The sequence below is a fragment of the Melanerpes formicivorus genome, unplaced genomic scaffold (genome assembly GCF_026170545.1).
Source record: "Melanerpes formicivorus ecotype bairdi unplaced genomic scaffold, bMelFor1.0.p_v2 SCAF_39, whole genome shotgun sequence".
In the NCBI taxonomy this organism is placed as follows: domain Eukaryota; kingdom Metazoa; phylum Chordata; class Aves; order Piciformes; family Picidae; genus Melanerpes; species Melanerpes formicivorus.
The window spans coordinates 89,134-110,347 of NW_027142391.1; the positions used below are offsets into that span (position 1 = coordinate 89,134).

The 21,214-nt window shown below is 59.1% G+C and overlaps 1 protein-coding gene across 1 annotated transcript in view; it reads right to left on the reverse strand.

Moving 5' to 3' along the window:
* LOC137451017 (uncharacterized) overlaps positions 1-19,234 on the reverse strand; it is a 35,847-nt gene extending 16,613 nt beyond the window's left edge. The window contains exons 1-3 of the mRNA XM_068158081.1: positions 19,133-19,234; positions 18,961-19,039; positions 14,550-14,715 (exon numbers count right to left, since the gene is read on the reverse strand). Of these exons, the coding sequence (XP_068014182.1) occupies positions 14,550-14,696 (147 nt within the window). The 5' untranslated portion in view covers positions 14,697-14,715; positions 18,961-19,039; positions 19,133-19,234. The remainder of the gene's footprint in view (positions 1-14,549; positions 14,716-18,960; positions 19,040-19,132) is intronic.
* Positions 19,235-21,214: the final 1,980 nt, after the last annotated feature.

Genomic DNA, 21,214 nt, shown 5'->3' on the forward strand with positions numbered 1-21,214 from the left:
GGAAAGGGAGTGGGACAGTGTGGGAGGGGACATGGAGGGACAGGGAGGGGACATAGTGGGAATGGACTGGGAGGCTGTAAAGGGCTGTGGGAGGGAAATGGGGGGCTGAGGGGGGTACTGGGAATTCCTGGGTCATGCTCCCAGTGCTCCCAGTTGTTTCCCAGTTATCTCCCAGTGTTCCCAGTGGGGATGCTACTGCTTCCAATTGTCCACCAGGGCTCATGCCAGGTAGTGCAGGTATGACTGGGAGGAAACTGGAAAGGGATGGGGAAGGCACTGGTTGGGGACTGTGAAGGGACTTGAAGAGGACTGGGAGGGGCACTGGGAGGGGAGTGGGAGGGCCACTGGGCAGGACTGGGAGGGACTGGGGAGGAACTTGCAGGGACTGGCAAGGACTGGGAAGGGACTGAGAAAGGATTGGGAGGAAATGGGTTGAATGGGAGGGGATTGGGAAGGACTGGGGAAAACTAGGAAGGGACTAGTAGGGGACATGGAAGGGACTGGGATGGAATGGGAGGAACTGGGATGGACGGTGAGGGGCTGGGTTGGACTGAGGGGGCACTGAGAAGAGACTGGGATGGGAGTGGGAAAGGACAGGGAGGAACTGGGTGTACTGGGATGGGACTGGGAGGGAACTGGGAGAGACTGGGAAGGACTGGGAATGCAGTGCGACGGGACTGGGAGGGGAGTGGCAAGTGACTGGGAGGGGAGTGGGGAGCCAGTGGGAGGGAAATGGGAGGGAACTAAGAAGGGAATGGGAAGGGAAAAAAGTTGGAAGGGACTGGGAATGGAATGGGTAGGGAGTGTGAAGGGAGTGGGAAGGAACAGGGAGGGCACCGGGACAAACTGGGAGGGGACTGGCAATGGCACTGGGAGGACCTGAGTGAAATGGGAGGGGACTGAGAGGGAATGGGAGGAACTGGGACAAACTGGGAGGGGACTGGTTGGGAACTGGATGAACTGTGAAGGGACTGGGAAGTGACAGTGAAGGGAGTGGGAAGGGACTGGGAAGGGACAGGGAGGGCACTGGGACAAACTGGGAAGGGACTGGGGGGGGGACTGGGAGGGGTCTGCTTAGGCACTGGGATGGGAATGTAAAAGGGACAGGCAAAAGAGTTGGAAAGGACTGGGTAGGGAATGGGAGGGAATTCGATGGACAGGGAGGGCATTGGGAAGGGCTGGGAGGAATGGGAAGGGACTGGGAGGGAAGTGAGAAGGGACTGGGAAGGGACAGTGCGGGGAGTTTGAGGGACTGGGTGGACCAGGAGGGAATGGGAGGGACTGGGAGGGAGTGGGATGGATCAGGAAGGGAATTGGAAAGGACTAGGAGGGTACTGGGAAGGGTCTGGAAAAAGCCTGGGAGAAACTGGGAGGGGACTTGGAGGGAACTGGGAGGACCTGAGTGAAATGGGAGTGGACTGGGAGGAAATGGGAGGGCACTAGGAAGGACTGGGCAGACTGGGAGGGGACTGGGAGGGAATGGGTGGAACTGGGATGGAGTGGGAGGGAACTGGGAGGGCCTGGGAAGGGACAAGGAAGGGGAGTGGGAAGGGATTGGCACAAACTGGGAGGGGACTGGGAGGGAACTGGGAAGGGAAAAGGAGGGCAGTGCAAAGGGACTGGGAAGGGACAGGAAGGCACTGGGATGGGACTGGGACAAATTGGGAGGGGACTTGGAGGGAACTGGGAGGACCCAGGAAGGGACAAGGAGGGGAGTGGGAAGGGACAGGGAGGGGACAAGGAAGGGACAGGGAGGGGAGTGAGAGGGAGTGGGAGGGAGTGGGAGGGAACTGAGAAGGCAATGGGACGGGCCTGGAACTAACTGGGAGGGGACTTGGAGGACCTGGGAGGGCACTTGGAAGGACTGGGAGGGGACGGGGACGCAGTGGGAGGAAACTGGGAGGGCACTGAAATGAAACTGGGAAGGGAAAAGGAAGGGACATGGAAGGGACAAGAAAAGTAGAAGGAGGGGACAAGGAGGGGACTGGAAGGGGAGTGGGAGGACAAGGAGGGTACTGAGAAGGGACAGGGACAAACTGGGAAGGGGCTGGAACTAAGTGGGAGGGGCCTTGGAGGACCTGGGAGGGCACTTGAAAGGACTGGGAGGGGACCGGGAGGGAGTGGGAGGAAACTTGGAGGGCCTGGGAAGGGACTGGAAAGGGACTGGGAGGAAATGGGTGGACGGGGAGGGGACAGGGAAGGGACTGGGAGGGACTGGGAAGGGACAAAGAAGGGACAGAAGGGAAAGTGGGAAGGGACTGGGAAGGGACAGGGAGGGGATTGGGATGGGACTGGGACAAACTGGGAAGGGACTGGGACAAACTAGAAGGGGACTGGGAGGGAAGTGGGAGGAAACTGGAAGGGTAATGCAAAGGGACTGGGAGGGGAGTAGGAGAGACTGGATGGAGTGGGATGGGCTGGGATGGAACTGAGTAGGCACTGGGATAAACTTTGAGGGGACTGGGAAGGGCCTGGAACTAACTGGGAGGGGACTTGGAGGACCTGGGAGGGCCCTTGGAAGGACAGGGAGGGGACCGGGAGGGAGTGGGAGGAAACTGGGAGGGCCTGTGAAGGCACTGGAAAGGGCCTAGGACAAACTGGGAGGGGACTGGGATGGAACTGGGAAGGGAAAAGGAAGAGGCATGGAAAGGACAAGGAGAGGAGAAGGAGGAGAAAAGGAGAACAAGGAGAGAACAAGGAGAGAACAAGGAGGGGAGTGGGAAGGGACTGGGAGGGGAGTGGGAAGGGACTGGGAGGGGAGTGGGAAGGGACTGGGACACACTGGGAGCGGACTTGGAGGGAAGTGGGAGGACCCGAGTGAAATGGGAGGGCACTGGGAGGGACTGGGAGGGCACTGGGAAAGACTGGGTGACCACTGGAAAGGGAATGGGAAGAGACTGGGAGGGGACTGGGAGGAACTGGGTGGACTGGGAGGAGACCAGGAGGGAATGGGAGGGACTGGTAGGAAACTGGGAGGGCCAGGAAAGGGACTGGGACAAACTGGGAGGCGACTGGGAGGGCACTGGAAGGCTAATGGAAAGGGAGTGGGAGGGGAGTGGGAGGGTATTGGAAAGGGACTGGGAAGGGAGTGGGGGAGAGTGGGAGGGAATGGGTGGACTGGGATGGACTGGGTCAAACTGGGAAGGGACTGGGAAGGGCCTGGAACTAAGTGGGAGGGGACTTGGAGGGAACTGGGAGGGAATGGGAGGGCCTGGGAAGGAACTGGAAAGAGCCTGGGAGGGACTGAGAAGGGACTGGGTAGGTCCTGGGACAAACTGGGAGGGAACTGGGAATGCACAAGGAAGGGCAGTGGGAAGGGACTGGGAGGGGATTGGGATGGGACTGGGAGGGACCTGAGAAGGGACTGGGACAAACTGGGAAGGGACTGGGAAGGGCCTGGAACTAAGTCAGAGGGGACTTGGAGGGAACTGGGAGGACCTAGGAGGGCACTGGGAAGGACTGGGAAGGAATGGGAGGGGCGGGATGGAGTGGGAGGAAACTTGGAGGGCCTGGGAAGGGACAGGAAAGGGGCTGGGAGGAACTGGGTGGACTGGGAGAGGACTGGAAGGGAACTGGGGAGGGGTGTGGGAGGGGTGTGGGAGGGGTGTGGGAGGGGTGTGGGAGGGGTGTGGGAGGGGTGTGGGAGGGGTGTGGGAGGGGTGTGGGAGGGGTGTGGGAGGGGTGTGGGAGGGGTGTGGGAGGGGAGCGGGAGGGGAGCGGGAGGGGAGCGGGAGGGGAGCGGGAGGGGAGCGGGAGGGGTGCGGGAGGGGTGCGGGAGGGGAGCGGGAAGGGATTGGGATGGGACTGGGACAAACTGGGAAGGGACTGGGACAAACTAGAAGGGGACTGCGAGGGAAGTGGGAGGGAACTAGAAGGGTAATGCAAAGGGACTGGGAAGGGAGTAGGAGAGACTGGGCGGACTGGGATGGACTGGGATGGAAGTGAGTAGGCACTGGGATAAACTTTGAAGGGACTGGGACGGGCCTGGAACTAAGTGGGAGGGGACTTGGAGGACCTGGGAGGGCACTTGGAAGGATTGGGAGGGGACCGGGAGGGAGTGGGAGGAAACTGGGAGGGCCTGGGAAGGGACTGGAAAGGGCCTAGGACAAACTGGGAGGGGACTGGGATGGAACTGGGAAGGGAAAAGGAAGAGACATGGAAAAAACAAGGAGAGGAGGAGGAGAAAAGGAGAACAAGGAGAGGACAAGGAGGGGAGTGGGAAGGGACTGGGAGGGGAGTGGGAGGACAAGGAGGGTACTGAGAAGGGACAGGGACAAACTGGGAAGGGGCTGGAACTAAGTGGGAGGGCACTTGGAGGACCGGGGAGGGCACTTAGAAGGACTGGGAGGGGACCGGGAGGGCCGGGGAAGGGACTGGAAAGGGACTGGGAGGAAATGGATGGACTGGGATGGGACTGGGAAGGGACAAGGAGGGGACAAGGAGGGAATTGGGAAGGGACAGAGGGGAGTGGGAAGGGACTGGGAAGGGACAGGGAGGGGATTGGGATGGGACTGGGACAAACTGGGAAGGGACTGGGACAAACTGGAAGGGGACTGGGAGGGAAGTGGGAGGGAACTGGAAGGGTAATGCAAAGGGACTGGGAGGGGAGTGGGAGAGACTGGGTGGAGTGGGATGGACTGGGATGGAACTGAGTAGGCACTGGGATAAACTTTGAAGGGACTGGGAAGGGCCTGGAACTAACTGGGAGGGGACTTGGAGGGAACTGGAAAGACCTGGGAGGGAACGGGAGGGACTGGGAAGGGACGGGAAAGGGCCTGGGAGGAACTGGGTGGACTGGGAGGGGACTGGGACAAACTGGGAGGGGACTGGAAGGGAACTGGGAAGTAACAAGAAATGGACAGGGAGGGGAGTGGGAAGGGACTGGGAGGGGAGTGGGAAGGGACTGGGAGGGGACTGGGAGCGGACTTGGGGGGAAGTGGGAGGACCCGAGTGAAATGGGAGGGCACTGGAAGGGACTGGGAGGGCACTGGGAAAGACAGGGTGACCACTGGAAAGGGAATGGGAAGAGACTGGGAGGGGACTGGGATGAACTGGGTGGACTGGGAGGAGACCAGGAGGGAATGGGAGGGCCTGGCAGGAAACTGGGAGGGCCAGGAAAGGGACTGGGACAAACTGGGAGGCGACTCGGAGGGCACTGGAAGGCTAATGGAAAGGGAGCGGGAGGGGAGTGAGAGGGTATTGGAAAGGGACTGGGAAGGGAGTGGGGGAGAGTGGGAGGGAATGGGTGGACTGGGATGGACTGGGATGGACTGGGTCAAACTGGGAAGGGACTGGGAAGGGCCTGGAACTAAGTGGGAGGGGACTTGGAGGGAACTGGGAGGGAATGGGAGGGCCTGGGAAGGAACTGGAAAGGGCCTGGGAGGGACTGAGAAGGGACTGGGTACGTCCTGGGACAAACTGGGAGGGAACTGGGAATGCACAAGGAAGGGCAGTGGGAAGGGACTGGGAGGGGATTGGGATGGGACTGGGAGGGACCTGAGAAGGGACTGAGACAAACTGGGAAGGGACTGGGAAGGGCCTGGAACTAAGTGGGAGGGGACTTGGAGGGAACTGGGAGGACCTGAGAGGGCACTGGGAAGGACCAGGAAGGAATGGGAGGGGCTGGGATGGAGTGGGAGGAAACTTGGTGGGCCTGGGAAGGGACTGGAAAGGGACTGGGAGAAACTGGGTGGACTGGGAGGGGACTGGAAGGGGAGGTCCTGGGACAAACTGGGAGGGGACTGGGAGGGAACAAGGAAGGGACGAGGAAGCAACACGGAGGCGACAAGGAGGCGACAAGAAAGGGACAAGGAAGCGACACGGAGGCGACAAGAAAGGGACAGGGAGGGGAGTGGGAAGGGACAGGGAGGGGAGTGGGAAGGGAGTGGGAGGGAGTGAGAGGGGACCGGGAGGGAGTGGGAGGAAACTTGGAGGGCCTGGGAAGGGACTGGAAAGGGACTGGGAGGAAATGGGTGGACTGGGAGGGGACTGGGAGGGACGGGAAGGGAACTGGGAAGGGAACGGGAAGGGACTGGGAAGGGACTGGGAAGGGACTGGGAAGGGGACTGGGAGGGAAGTGGGAGGAAACTGGAAGGGTAATGCAAAGGGACTGGGAGGGGAGTGGGAGAGACTGGGTGGAGTGGGATGGACTGGGATGGAACTGAGTAGGCACTGGGATAAACTTTGAAGGGACTGGGAAGGGCCTGGAATTAACTGGGAGGGGACTTGGAGGGAACTGGGAAGACCTGGGAGGGAATGAGAGGGAACGGGAGGGACTGGGAAGGGACGGGAAAGGGCCTGGGAGGAACTGGGTAGACTGGGAGGGGACTGGGACAAACTGGGAGGGGACTGGAAGGGAAAAGGAAGGGACATGGAAAGCACAAGGAGAGGAGAAGGAGGGGACAAGGAGAGGACAAGGAGGGGAGTGGGAAGGGACTGGGAGTGGAGTTGGAGGACAAGGAGTGTAATGAGAAGGGACAGGGAGAAACTGGGAAGGGCCTGGAACTAAGTGGGAGGGGACTTGGAGGGCCTGGGAGGGCACTTGGAAGGACTGGGAGGGGACCAGGAAGGAGTGGGAGGAAACTTGGAGGGCCTGGGAAGGGACTGGAAAGGGACTGGGAGGAAATGGGTGGACTAGGGGGGGGACTGGGAGGGGACAAGGAAGGGATGGGGGGGGAGCGGGAAGGGACTGGGAAAAACTGGGAAGGGACTGGGACACACTGGGAGCAGACTTGGAGGGAAGTGGGAGGACCCGAGTGAAATGGGAGGGTACTGGGAGGGCACTGGAAAGGGAATGGGAGGAAATGGGTGGACGAGGGGGGGGACTGGGAGGGGACAAGGAAGGGATGGGGGGGGGAGCGGGAAGGGACTGGGAAGGGACTGGGTGGGGCTTGGGATGGGACTGGGACAAACTAGGAAGGGACTGGGACAAACTGGAAGGGGACTGGGAGGGAAGTGGGAGGGAATTGGAAGGGTAATGCAAAGGGACTGGGAGGGGAGTGGGAGAGACTGGGTGGAGTGGAATGGACTGGGATGGAACTGAGTAGGCACTGGGATAAACTTTGAAGGGACTGGGAAGGGCCTGGAACTAACTGGGAGGGGACTTGGAGGGAAGTGGGAAGACCTGGGAGGGAATGGGAGGGAACGGGAGGGACTGGGAAGGGACAGGAAAGGGCCTGGGAGGAACGGGGTGGACTGGGAGGGGACTGGGATGGAACTGGGAAGGGAAAAGGAAGGGACATGGAAAGGACAAGGAGAGGAGAAGGAGGGGACAAGGAGGGGAGTGGGATGGGACAGGGACAAACTGGGAAGGGCTGGAACTAAGTGGGAGGGGACTTGGAGGACCTGGGAGGGCACTTGGAAGGACTGGGAGGGGACCGGGAGGGAGTGGGAGGAAACTTGGAGGGCCTGGGAAGGGACTGGAAAGGGATTTGGAGGAAATGGGTGGACTGGGAGGGGACTGGAAGGGACTGGGAAGACCTGGGAGGGAACGGGAGGGACTGGGAAGGGACGGGAAAGGGCCTGGGAGGAACTGGGTGGACTGGGAGGGGACTGGGACAAACTGGGAGGGGACTGGAAGGGAACTGGGAAGGGACAAGGAATGGACAGGGAGGGGAGTGGGAAGGGACTGGGAGGGGATTGGGAAGGGACTGGGACAAACTGGGAAGGGACTGGGACACACTGGGAGTGGACATGGAGGGAAGTGGGAGGACCCAAGTGAAATGGGAGGGCACTGGGAGGGACTGGGAGGGCACTGGGAGGAACTGGGTGGACTGGGAGGAGACCGGGAGGGAATGGGAGAGACTGGGAGGAAACTGGGAGGACCAGGAAAGTGACTGGGACAAACTGGGAGGCAACTGGGAGGGCACTGGAAGGCTAATGGGAAGGGAGTGGGAGGGGAGTGGGAGGGTAATGGAAAGGGACTGGGAAGGGGGTGGGGGGGGAGTGGGAGGGAATGGGTGGACTGGGATGGACTGGGTCAAACTGGGAAGGGACTGGGAAGGGCCTGGAACTAAGTGGGAGGGGACTTGGAGGGAACTGGGAGGGAATGGGAGGAATCTGGGAGGGCCTGAGAAGGGACTGGAGGAAGTGGGTGGAGTGGAGGGGAATGGGAGGGACTGGGATGGAGTGGGAGGACACTGGGAACGGCCTGGGAAGGGCCTGGAACTAAGTGGGAGGGGACTTGGAGGGAACTGGGAGGGAATGGGAGGGCCTGGGATGGAACTGGAAAGGGCCTGGGAGGGACTGAGAAGGGACTGGGTAGGTCCTGGGACAAACTGGGAGGGAACTGGGAATGCACAAGGAAGGGCAGTGGGAAGGGACTGGGAGGGGATTGGGATGGGACTGGGAGGGACCTGAGAAGGGACTGGGAAGCGCCTGGAACTAACTGGGAGGGGACTTGGAGGGAACTGGGAGGACCTTGGAGGGCACTGGGAAGGACTGGGAAGGAATGGGAGGGGCTGGGATGGAGAGGGAGGAAACTTGGAGGGCCTGGGAAGGGACTGGAAAGGGACTGGGAGGAAATGGGTGGACTGGGAGGGGACTGGGACAAACTGGGAGGGGACTGGAAGGGAACTGGGAAGGGACAAGGAATGGACAGAGAGGGGAGTTGGAAGGGACTGGGAGGGGATTGGGAAGGGACTGGGACACACTGGGAAGGGACTGGGACACAGAGGGAGCAGACTTGGAGGGAAGTAGGAGGACCCGAGTGAAATGGGAGGGCACTGGGAGGGACTGGGAGGGTACTGGGAGGGACTGGGCAAGATTAGGTGACCACTGGAAAGGGAATGGGAAGAGACTGGGAGGGGCCTGGGAGGAACTGGGTGGACTGGGAGGAGACCGGGAGGGAATGGGAGGGACTGGTAGGAAACTGGGAGGACCAGGAAAGGGACTGGGACAAACAGGGAGGCGACTGGGAGGGCACTGGAAGGCTAATGGGAAGGGAGTGGGAGGAGAGTGGGAGGGTAATGGAAAAGGACTGGGAAGGGAGTGGGGGGGAGTGGGAGGGAATGGGTGGACTGGGTCAAACTGGGAAGGGACTGGAAAGGGCCTGGAACTAAGTGGGAGGGGACTGGGAGGGAACTGGGAGGGAATGGGAGGAATCTGGGAGGGCCTGGGAAGGGACTGGAGGAAGTGGGTGGACTGGAGGGGAATGGGAGGGACTGGGATAGAGTGGGAGGACACTGGGAACGGCCTGGGAAGGGCCTGGAACTAAGTGGAAGGGGACTTGGAGGGAACTGGGAGGGAATGGGAGGAATCTGGGAGGGCCTGAGAAGGGACTGGAGGAAGTGGGTGGAGTGGAGGGGAATGGGAGGGACTGGGATGGAGTGGGAGGACACTGGGAACGGCCTGGGAAGGGCCTGGAACTAAGTGGGAGGGGACTTGGAGGGAACTGGGAGGGAATGGGAGGAATCTGGGAGGGCCTGAGAAGGGACTGGAGGAAGTGGGTGGAGTGGAGGGGAATGGGAGGGACTGGGATGGAGTGGGAGGACACTGGGAACGGCCTGGGAAGGGCCTGGAACTAAGTGGGAGGGGACTTGGAGGGAACTGGGAGGGAATGGGAGGAATCTGGGAGGGCCTGAGAAGGGACTGGAGGAAGTGGGTGGAGTGGAGGGGAATGGGAGGGACTGGGATGGAGTGGGAGGACACTGGGAACGGCCTGGGAAGGGCCTGGAACTAAGTGGGAGGGGACTTGGAGGGAACTGGGAGGGAATGGGAGGGCCTGGGAAGGAACTGGAAAGGGCCTGGGAGGGACTGAGAAGGGACTGGGTAGGTCCTGGGACAAACTGGGAGGGAACTGGGAATGCACAAGGAAGGGCAGTGGGAAGGGACTGGGAGGGGATTGGGATGGGACTGGGAGGGACCTGAGAAGGGACTGGGACAAACTGGGAAGGGACTGGGAAGGGCCTGGAACTAAGTGGGAGGGGACTTGGAGGGAACTGGGAGGACCTGGGAGGGCACTGGGAAGGACCAGGAAGGAATGGGAGGGGCTGGGATGGAGTGGGAGGAAACTTGGTGGGCCTGGGAAGGGACTGGAAAGGGACTGGGAGAAACTGGGTGGACTGGGAGGGGACTGGAAGGGGACTGGGAAGGTCCTGGGACAAACTGGGAGGGGACTGGGAGGGAACAAGGAAGGGACGAGGAAGCAACACGGAGGCGACAAGGAGGCGACAAGAAAGGGACAAGGAAGCGACACGGAGGCGACAAGGAGGCGACAAGAAAGGGACAAGGAAGGGACAGGGAAGGGAATTGGGAAGGGAGTGGGAGGGAGTGAGAGGGGACCGGGAGGGAGTGGGAGGAAACTTGGAGGGCCTGGGAAGGGACTGGAAAGGGACTGGGAGGAAATGGATGGACTGGGAGGGGACTGGGTGGAACTGGGAAGGGAACTGGGAAGGGAACTGGGAAGGGAGTGAGAAGGGACTGGGAAGGGATTGGGATGGGATTGGGAAGGGACTGGGACAAACTGGAAGGGGACTGGGAGGGAAGTGGGAGGGAACTGGAAGGGTAATGCAAAGGGACTGGGAGGGGAGTGGGAGAGACTGGGTGGAGTGGAATGGACTGGGATGAAACTGAGTAGGCATTGAGATAAACTTTGAAGGGACTGGGAAGGGCCTGGAACTAACTGGGAGGGGACTTGGAGGGAACTGGGAAGACCTGGGAGGGAATGGGAGGGAACGGGAGGGACTGGGAAGGGATGGGAAAGGGCCTGGGAGGAACTGGGTGGACTGGGAGGGGACTGGGACAAACTGGGAGGGGACTAGAAAGTAACAAGGAATGGACAGGGAGGGGAGTGGGAAGGGACTGGGAGGGGATTGGGAAGGGACTGGGACAAACTGGGAAGGGACTGGGACACACTGGGAGCAGACTTGGAGGGAAGTGGGAGGACCCGAGTGAAATGGGAGGGTACTGGGAGGGACTGGGAGGGCACTGGAAAGGGAATGGGAAGAGACTGGGAGGGGACTGGGAGGAACTGGGTGGACTGGGAGGAGACCGGGAGGGAATGGGAGGGACTGGTAGGAAACTGGGAGGACCAGGAAAGTGACTGGGACAAACTGGGAGGCGACTGGGAGGGCACTGGAAGGCAAATGGGAAGGGAGTGGGAGGGGAGTGGGAGGGTAATCGAAAGGGACTGGGAAGGGAGTGGGGGGGGAGTGGGAGGGAATGGGTGGACTGGGATGGACTGGGTCAAACTGGGAAGGGACTGGGAAGGGCCTGGAACTAAGTGGGAGGGGACTTGGAGAGAACTGGGAGGGAATGGGAGGAATCTGGGAGGGCCTGGGAAGGGACTGGAGGAAGTGGGTGGACTGGAGGGGAATGGGAGGGACTGGGAAGGAGTGGGAGGACACTGGGAACGGCCTGGAACTAAGTGGGAGGGGACTTGGAGGGAACTGGGAGGGAATGGGAGGGCCTGGGAAGGAACTGGAAAGGGCCTGGGAGGGACTGAGAAGGGACTGGGACAAACTGGGAAGGGACTGGGAATGCACAAGGAAGGGCAGTGGGAAGGGCAGTGGGAAGGAAGGATGGGACTGGGAGGGACCTGAGAAGGGACTGGGACAAACTGGGAAGGGCCTGGAACTAAGTGGGAGGGGACTTGGAGGGAACGGGGAGGACCTGGGAGGGCACTGGGAAGGACTGGGAAGGAATGGGAGGGACTGGGATGGAGTGGGAGGAAACTTGGAGGGCCTGGGAAGGGACTGGAAAGGGACTGGGAGAGGACTGGAAGAGGACTGGGAAGGTCCTGGGACAAACTGGGAGGGGACTGGGAGGGAACAAGGAAGGGACAAGGAAGCAACAGGGAGGCAAAAAGGAGGCGACAAGAAAGGGACAAGGAAGCGACACGGAGGCGACAGGGAAGGGAGTGGGAAGGGACAGGGAGGAGAGTGGGAAGGGACAGGGAGGAGAGTGGGAAGGGACAGGGAGGAGAGTGGGAAGGGACAGGGAGGAGAGTGGGAAGGGACAGGGAGGAGAGTGGGAAGGGACAGGGAGGAGAGTGGGAAGGGACAGGGAGGAGAGTGGGAAGGGACAGGGAGGAGAGTGGGAGGGAGCAAGAGGGAGCGGGAGGGAGCGGGAGGGAACTGAGAAGGGACGGGGAAGGGCCTGGAACTAAGTGGGAGGGGACTTGGATGGAACTGTGAAGGGAAAAGGAAGGGACATGGAAAGGACAAGGAGAGGAGAAGGAGGGAACAAGGAGAGGACAAGGAGAGGACAAGGAGGGGAGTGAGAAGGGACAGGGACAAACTGGGAAGGGCCTGGAACTAAGTGGGAGGGGACTTGGAGGACCTGGGAGGGCACTTGGAAGGACTGGGAGGGGACCGGGAGGGAGTGGGAGAAAACTTGGAGGGCCTGGGAAGGGACTGGAAAGGGACTGGGAGGAAATGGGTGGACTGGGAGGGGACTGGGAGGGAGTGGGAGGGGACTGGAGGGGAACTGGAAGAGAACTGGGAAGGAACTGGGAAGGAACTGGGAAGGAACTGGGAAGGAACTGGGAGGGGAGTGGGAAGGGTCTGGGAGGGGAGTGGGAAGGGTCTGGGAGGGGAGTGGGAAGGGTCTGGGAGGGGAGTGGGAAGGGTCTGGGAGGGGAGTGGGAAGGGTCTGGGAGGGGAGTGGGAAGGGACTGGGAAGGGACTGGGAGGGGACTGGGAGGGAAGTGGGAGGGAACTGGAAGGGTAATGCAAAGGGACTGGGAGGGGAGTGGGAGAGACTGGGTGGAGTGGAATGGACTGGGATGGAACTGAGTAGGCACTGGGATAAACTTTGAAGGGACTGGGAAGGGCCTGTGACAATCTGGGAGGGGACGTGGAGGGCACTGGCAGGGGACTGGGAGGGGACTGGAATGAGACAGAGAGAAACTGGGAGGTGACTGGGAGGGAACTCTGAAGGGACTGGGAACGGACAGTGAGGGCACTGGGACAAACTGGTAGGGGACCGGGAAGGCACTGGGAGGGGACTGGGATGGAACTAAGAAGGGACTGGGAAAGGCCTGGGACAGAGTGGGAGGAGACTGGGAGGGGACTGCGATGGGACTGGGAGGGGATGGCATACTCTGCAAAGGGTATGGGAAGGGAATGGGAGGGCCTGAGTAAAATGGGAGGGGATTGGGAAGGGACTGGGATGGATAGCGAGGGGCTTGTAGGGACTGGGAAGGACTGGGAAAGCACTGGGTGGGGAATGCGAAAGGACTGGGAGGGGACTGGGAAGGGCCTTGGAGGGCACTGGGAAGGGAATGGGAACGGACCGGGAGGGGACTGGGATGGACAGGGATGGGCTGGGATGGACAGGGAGGGGCTTGGAGGGACTGGGAGAGAATGGGAGTGGACTGGAAGAGAATGGGAGGGGACTGGGAGTGCACTGGGAAGGGACTGGGAGTGCACTGGGAAGGGACTGGGAGTGCACTGGGAAGGGACTGGGAGTGCACTGGGAAGGGACTGGGAGGGGACAGGGAGGAAAGTGAGAATGGACTGGTAAGGGCCTGGGACAAACTGAGAGGGAACTGGGAGGGGAGTGGGAGGGACTGGGTGGACTGGGAGGGAATTGGGAGGGACAGGGCAGGACTGGGAGCTTACTGGGAGGGACTGGAAAGGGCCTGGGCGAAACTGGGAGGGAACTGTGAAGAGACTGGGAAGGTATGGGGAGGGCACTGGGACGGACTGGGAGGGAACTGGGAAGGGACAGTGAGGGGAGTGGGAGGGACTGGGTGGAACAGGAGGGAATGGAAGGGACTGGGATGGAGTGGGAGGGACTGGGAAGGGGCTGGGAAGGGACAGGGAGGGAACTGGGACAAAGTGGGAGGGGACTGGGAGTGCACTGGGAGGACCAGAGTGAAATGGGAGGGGACGGGGAGGGAATGGGAGGGCACTGGGAATGGACCAGGAGGGGACTGAGAGGGAATGGGAGGAACTGGGAATGACTGGGAGGGCACTGGGCGGACTGGGAGGGGACAGGGAGGGAATGGGAGGGGCTGGGATGGACAGGAATGGGGGGGGAGAGACTGGGAAGGACTGGGACGGAATGGGAGGGAACTGGGAAGGGAATGGGAAGGGACTGGGAGGGCCCGGGATGGAGTGGGATGGACTGGGATAGGACGGGGAAGGGACTGGGTGGGAATGGGATGGACTGGAAAGGACCTGGAGGGGACTGGCAAGGGACTAAGAAGAACTGGGAGATAGTGGGAGAAATTGGGAGGGACTGGAAGGGAACTGGGAAGGGACTTGGCTGGGAATGGGAGAGTACTGCGAAGGGACTGGGATGCAGTGGGAAAGGACTGGGAATGAAACTGGGAATGGACTGGGAAGGGACTGGGACAGTGTGGGAAGGGACTTGGTAGGGATAGCAAAGTGATTGTTACAGACTGGGACAAGCTGGAAGGGACAGGGACAAACTGGGAAGGGACTGGGAAATACTGGGGGGGACTGGGAGAACACACTGCAGTACTGGGAGCCCTTGAGGGAGATCTTGGAGTTCCTGGGAGCACTGTTGTTGCTGGGAGATCACCGAGAATGGGATCGGAGAGGTTTTACTGGCAGCACCGCGTGGGACAGGAGGTCACTCACTGTGTTCCTGGGAGGACTGGAGAGGAATTTTGCAGTTCCTGGGAGCACTGGCAGAGACTGGGAGGCGCTGGGTTCACCCTGGGATCGCTGGGCGAGTCTGGGTGCTGCGGGGTTCACCCTGGGATCGCTGGGCGCGTCTGGGGGCATTGGGGTCAGCCTGCAAGAGCTGGGAGAGACAGGAGAACAGCTCGTGAACTGGGAGCAGACTGCTCCCGACCGCGGCAAATCGACACCCACCCCCGCCCCCTCGCCGCTGGTGTTTCTCGCCCCTCCCCTCGCTGCTGCCCACCCTCAGACCCATAGCAGAGTCCTGCAGCAGGGACAGAGCAACTCCAGAGAGCAGCAGAGTCTACACTAAGCTGATGCGGAGCGGAGAAAGCAGAGGGGACAATAGTTACGCTGGCTAGGTCGGAGACGAGGGGGCAAGGGCGGCGCCATCTTGGGAAGGGCAAGCGCTGTCATGGGGATGGCGACGCCATCTTGGGAAGGGCAAGTGCTGTCACGGGGAGGGCGACACCACCTTGGGAAGGGCAGGCGATGTCAGGGGGAGGGCGACGCCATCTTGGGAAGGGCAAGCGCTGTCACGGGGAGGGCGACGCCATCTTGGGAAGGGCAGGCGCTGTCACGGGGAGAGCGACGCCATCGTGGGAAGGGCAGGCGCTGTCACGGGGAGAGCGACGCCATCTTGGGAAGGGCAAGCGCTGTCACGGGGAGGGCGACGCCATCTTGGGAAGGGCAGGCGCTGTCACGGGGAGAGCGGTGCCGTCTTGGTGCCCTCACTTCCGTCTACATGCCCGCAGACCTCCTTTGTCACCCTCTAAGGCCCTTGAGGTGCTCGCAGCTCGCCTTGAGATGCCGGGGGAGATGTGGCTGGGGGGTCCTGGGACTGCAGGACACCCAATACCGGGGTGAGACCGCCCCAATCCTGCGGGACCCCAAACCTTGGAACCCCCCCGAGACCTCTAACACAGCACCACCACTCCCTGCCCCCTCAGCTGCTTCAGGACCCTCCAGAGACCCCCCCCCGGAGACCCTCCAGAGGCCGCCAGACACCTCTCGATGCCCACAAAGCCCCTCTAGACGCCCCAGAATACCTCTCTGCGCCTCCCTTCAGAGGCCACTCACACCCTTGGCAGCAGGCGACAGCAAGCAGTACCTGGCCGTGCCCACAAGGTGGGAGCAGTGAGCAGAAGAGTCAGGGGGGCTAGGGACATCGAGACTCCAGCAATGCCACACAGCAACCCACACGCTGTGGGGACCTGACACAGAGACCCCGAAACCACACTGAGGCACAGACCCCCCCACTCCTCCGTGACCCTCCAGACATGACCCAGGAGCCACTCCAGAGGTCCCCAGACACCTCTAGATGCTCCCAGAACCCTTCACATGCCCCCAAATTCCCCTTTCATACCCCCAAGCCCACTTCAGATGACAGCAGACCCTCCTTAACAGGCCCCCAACGCTCAGCAGGTCCGGTGCTGCTGTGCCTCGGGAGCAGATCAGCTGGTCTCCCTGCAGAGCTTTTTCCAGTCAATGAAAAAACAGCACACCACAGACACACATGAAACACAATCCACTGTTTTAATTGAGAGACAGTTGCTATTTCTGTTTCAAACCACACCCCACACCCCCCCGTGGCTCTGCTCAGGATGTGCTTTTCTCCTCTAGAAGCCTTTCTACAGAACAGAGGGGGGTCACGTCAAAGCCTTTCTGCACACAAATCACTGCCCTTCTGCAATCTCTCAATAAACAGCACCGCTGTTCCTCTGCTGGAACACCTCACACTCACTCTTACACTTTCCCGGGGCTTTCCCTCCCCTCCAAGAACGTCCTGGCATTTCAAACATTTGGCATTTCAGGTCTGCAAGCAGCCTTTGTGGGAGGCTGCCCTCACCCCTCCCTCACTGCTCCTCTGCTGTATCCTCGCCCACCCCCCTGTGGCATCACAGAAGGAAAGACAGCTGAGCGGCTACGCTCCCGTTCTTTTTATCACCCCGAGCCGGGGACAGCCTTCTGGGCAAGGTTTGCAGCTTCAGCACACAGCTGAGCTTTGCTCTCACCCATTAAACCCTTTGGTGGTTTCAGCTTCCCGAGGATGTGTCGGCACAAGTCCTTGTCGGGGCACCGCAAACAGGGAGAGACAAAGCTCCGAGATCCAGGAAGAGGACGGCTGAGCAGACACTTCTAAAGAGAGAAACTTCATCAGCTGAACCTCACACTTCTCCCAGCTTTGCAACAGCAAAGAACTTTGTGAACAACACAGTGGTGCTCCTAAGGAGGTCACCAGCTTGCAAGTTACAGGAGAAATAAAAACCTTTTTATTACAGAAGCACTGGCAAAAATTTACGGTCAGGAACAGCAGACGAGGAAATTCTGCGATTGAGCTAACGATAGACATCAGGCCTAGGATCTGGCTACCCTGACAAAGGATGCCAACAGGACAGAGTGAGGCCTCAGCAGCACTCCCAAAAAGCCCCACAGAGAGCCACAGGCTCTGGCCCGTGCCCCACCTACGGGCTGGCCCTCCTGGCAGCAGCGCAACACCACCTCTTCAGGAGCCCAGGGACTGACCTCAGCCCCCTAAGGGCCAGGCAAGGTTGGTTCCCGTTAGTTGCCTAAAGCAGCCTCCCCAGCCCTGCTTACAGGGACCTTGGGCTGCTGCTGGGGACAGAAGGGGGACGGAGGGCTCCACAACTCATCACACAGACCCCGAGTACGGGGCTGTTAAGCTGACAGGGTGCCAAGGGAACAGGCTGCCATGAAGGCAGAGACCCAGGCCCTGAACTACAGGGTGGGTCACCTTGCCGCAGCAACACGACCCAGCGGCTTCGCTGTGTCCGACGAATAAAAGGAGGAAGTTCCACAGGAACAGAAGGGAAAACCTTTTCACTGTGTGTGCCAGAGCCCTGGAGCAGGCTGCCCAGAGAGTTAGTGGAGTCTCTGGAGACATTCAAAACCTGCCCCAGGTGATCCTGCACTGGCACAGGGGTTGGACCGGATGCTATTTTGGGGTCCCTTCCAACCCCTAACACTCAGTGATTCTGTGATTAGCTATGCTGGTGACAGAGTCTCACTGAGTGCTCTTTAAAATGTTTTTCTTTTCTTTCAGCCTAGGAGTTTCATATTTAAATAGACCTTCTGCTCTGTCTTCCCCCTTCCTTCTTCCATCTTGTGTCTAAAAACTAGGAGAGCTTGATGAGGTGTACCCTGGGTGTCCCAACGTAACACATCTCAATTGCATACATGGATTTTGTAATCTTTTGCCCCATTGCTCGCACAGGGTGGATTAAGTTCATTACTTATAGCTTGTCAGGACAGCTGCTGAAGTGTCCTGTGCAATGCAGGAGGAGTTGAATCCCATAGGAAACCACATTACTGTGCTTTGTCAGCCTGGTTATGGTCAGAAACCTCCTTCATTTTTTTTTCTCTTAAACAGATATATCACATTAGTCCCCAGAATTAATTTGCCTCTTCTCATAATTATTTCTTTAAAACTGTCTTAGAAGTGTCTCTGTCCTTCCCTCTCCCTCTCTCTAGATACTGGCCTCCTGAGCCCATGGCAGACTTGCACAGAGCTACTGCAAGCACCACTCTGCACGGCCTCTGGGGGGCTTTCAAGCACAGGCACCCCAGGAGAATCCAAACCTAACCTTGCAGCTGGCCTTAGAGCTCCTCTTTGGAAAACTGTCGCTGCCAGGGCCCACAAACCCAACATCCTCTGTCAGCAACCTGGATGTAAGAGCTGAAAAGTGTCAACAGAAATTGTACTTGGACACCTCAGGAAGATCCTTCAATGAAAGAGCTGGCTCCTCCTGAAGGGCAAGTATGAATGGAGCTCTCAAAGTACCACACTTCAGAGCCTCCTACTTGCTAGCACTAAGACAATTGTTCATGTAGAACGACTGGCCACTCACTTCAACAAACCCCACAGAACTGGCTCCTATCAACTCTCCAGAAGACACTGCTGCACTAGCTTGGCTGCCTGACCGGCTCAGTTCAGGTGGCTTAGGATCTCACAGAGGGTACCACAAGAACTGAGGGGACTGCAGTCTTTGCAGCTTCAACTTTCCTTCTCTGCTACTTCTTTTTTCAGATGGATTTTTTTTCAAAGGGACTGCTGGACAGCGGAACAGGATGGATGGCTGGGCCCCAAGAGCGGTGGGGAACAGAGTTAAACCCAGCCGGTGGCCGGCCGGGCACAAGTGGTGTTCCCCAGGACACCCCTTGTGAGAGAGTGAGTCCAGAGAAGGGCCACAAAGCTGGTGAGGGGTCTGGATAACAAGCCTTATGAGGAGTGGCTGAAGGAACTGGGACTGTTTAATCTGCAGAAGAGGAAGCTGAGGGAATTATGGTGTGGTCTGGCTTCAGCTCTCAACTAGTTCCACGTTGAACAAGGACAGCTTGTACTCACAGAAGGCACTGGCTGCTTGGGTTCAAGGTTCCTGCAGAGCTCAGGCTATCTCTCTTCTTTAGTGAGGTCGTCCTGTCACCTAGGCAGAGAGAAGAAAATGCAGCTATGAAATTAGACCACTGGAATCGTGAGACTCGTTCTGTGTGCAACTCCAGGAGAATCCAAACCTAACCTTGGAGCTGCCCTGAAGAGCTCCTCTTTGGAAAAGTCTCGCTGCCGGGCCCCACAAACCCCACACCCTCTGTCAGCAAACCGGATGTACGAGCTGAAGAGTGTCAACAGAAACTGTACGTGGACAGCTCAGGAAGATCCTGCCAGTCCCAGCACACCAGATCTGGAATGATCAAAGAAAGTCCCTTAGCAACTGTCTGTGTGTCTGCTCATAGCTTGAGGAGAACCCCCCAACTCCTTCAGGAACCCCCAGATTCCCCAACTTAGATGCCCACAAAACCCCTTTGGAGGCACCCAAACCCCCCATCTGATACGCCCAGCTCCGTTTTAGGTACCCCCAGACGCTTCTAATGTCCCCAGACCCGCTGGTAGACTAGCCCAGAACCCCCTGACACTATCCCAGACCCTTTCAGGGGGCTCCACACCCCTTCTAGATGCCCACAAAACCCCTTCACATGCCAAAAGAAACCTTTACCTGCCTCCAAACCCCATTTGGGGGCCACTCAGACCCCTTAGCAGCGGGTGGCAGCAACCAAGTCTGTTGCTCTCACCAATTAAACCTGGATGTTAGGAAGAAGGTCTTCATAGAATAGAATAGAGCAGGTTGAAAGAGAGATTGGCCTTTGGAATGTGCTGCCCAGGGAGGTGGTGGAGTCACCATCACTGGAAGTGTTTAGAAAGAGACTGGATGAGGCACTCAGTGCCATGGTTTAGTTGATTGGATGGTGTTGGAATGCAATGGAATGGACCGGACCAGGTTGGAAGAGACCTTCAAGATCATCGTGTCCAACCTATCATCCAACACCACCTAATCAACTAAACCATGCAACCAAGCACCCTATCCAGTCTCCTCCTGAACACCTCCAAAGATGGTGACTCCACCACCTCCCTGGGCAGCCCACTCCAATGGGCAATCACTCTCTCTGTGCAGAACCTCTTCCTAACCTCTAGCCTAAACCTCCCCTGGCACAGCTTGAGACTGTGTCCTCTTGTTCTGGTGCTGCTTGCCTGGAAGAAGAGACCAACCCCCACCTGGCTACAACCTCCCTTCAGGGAGTCGTAGAAAGCAAGAAGGTCTCCCCTGAGCCTCCTCTTCTCCAGGCTAAGCAACCCCAGCTCCCTCAGCCTCTCCTCACAGGCCTGTGCTCCAAACCCCTCCCCAGCTTTGTTGCCCTTCTCCGGACACCTTCCAGCAACTCAACGTCTTGCTTAAACGGAGGGGCCCAGAACTGGACACGGGACTCAAGGTGTGCCCTAACCAGTGCCAAGTGCAGGGGCAGAATGACCTCCCTGCTCCTGCTGGCCACACTGTTCCTGATATTGGCCAGGTTGCCAGTGGCCTTCTTGGCCACCCGTGCACACTGCTGGTCACGACCAGAAGACAGGGATCAGAAGAGTCTTTGGCCAAGCTGTAAACCACTTCCTAACATTCAGCCTAAACCTCCCCTGGCACAGCTTGAGACTGTGTCCTCTTGTTCTGGTGCTGCTTGCCTGGGAGAAGAGACCAACCCCCACCTGGCTACAACCAGAACTGAGGGGACTGCAATCTTTGCAGCTTCAGCTTTCCTTCGCTGCTACTTCTTTTTTCAGATGGATTTTTTTTCAAAGGGACTGCTGGACAGCAGAACAGGATGGATGGCTGGGCCCCAAGAGCGGTTGGGAACAGAGTTAAACCCAGCCGGTGGCCGGCCGGGCACAAGTGGTGCTCCCCAGGACACCCCTTGTGAGAGAGTGAGTCCAGAGAAGGGCCACAAAGCTGGTGAGGGGTCTGGATAACAAGCCTTATGAGGAGTGGCTGAAGGAACTGGGACTGTTTAATCTGCAGAAGAGGAAGCTGAGGGAATTATGGTGTGGTCTGGCTTCAGCTCTCAACTAGTTCCACGTTGAACAAGGACAGCTTGTACTCACAGAAGGCACTGGCTGCTTGGGTTCAAGGTTCCTGCAGAGCTCAGGCTATCTCTCTTCTTTAGTGAGGTCGTCCTGTCACCTAGGCAGAGAGAAGAAAATGCAGCTATGAAATTAGACCACTGGAATCGTGAGACTCGTTCTGTGTGAGACTCCAGGAGAATCCAAACCTAACCTT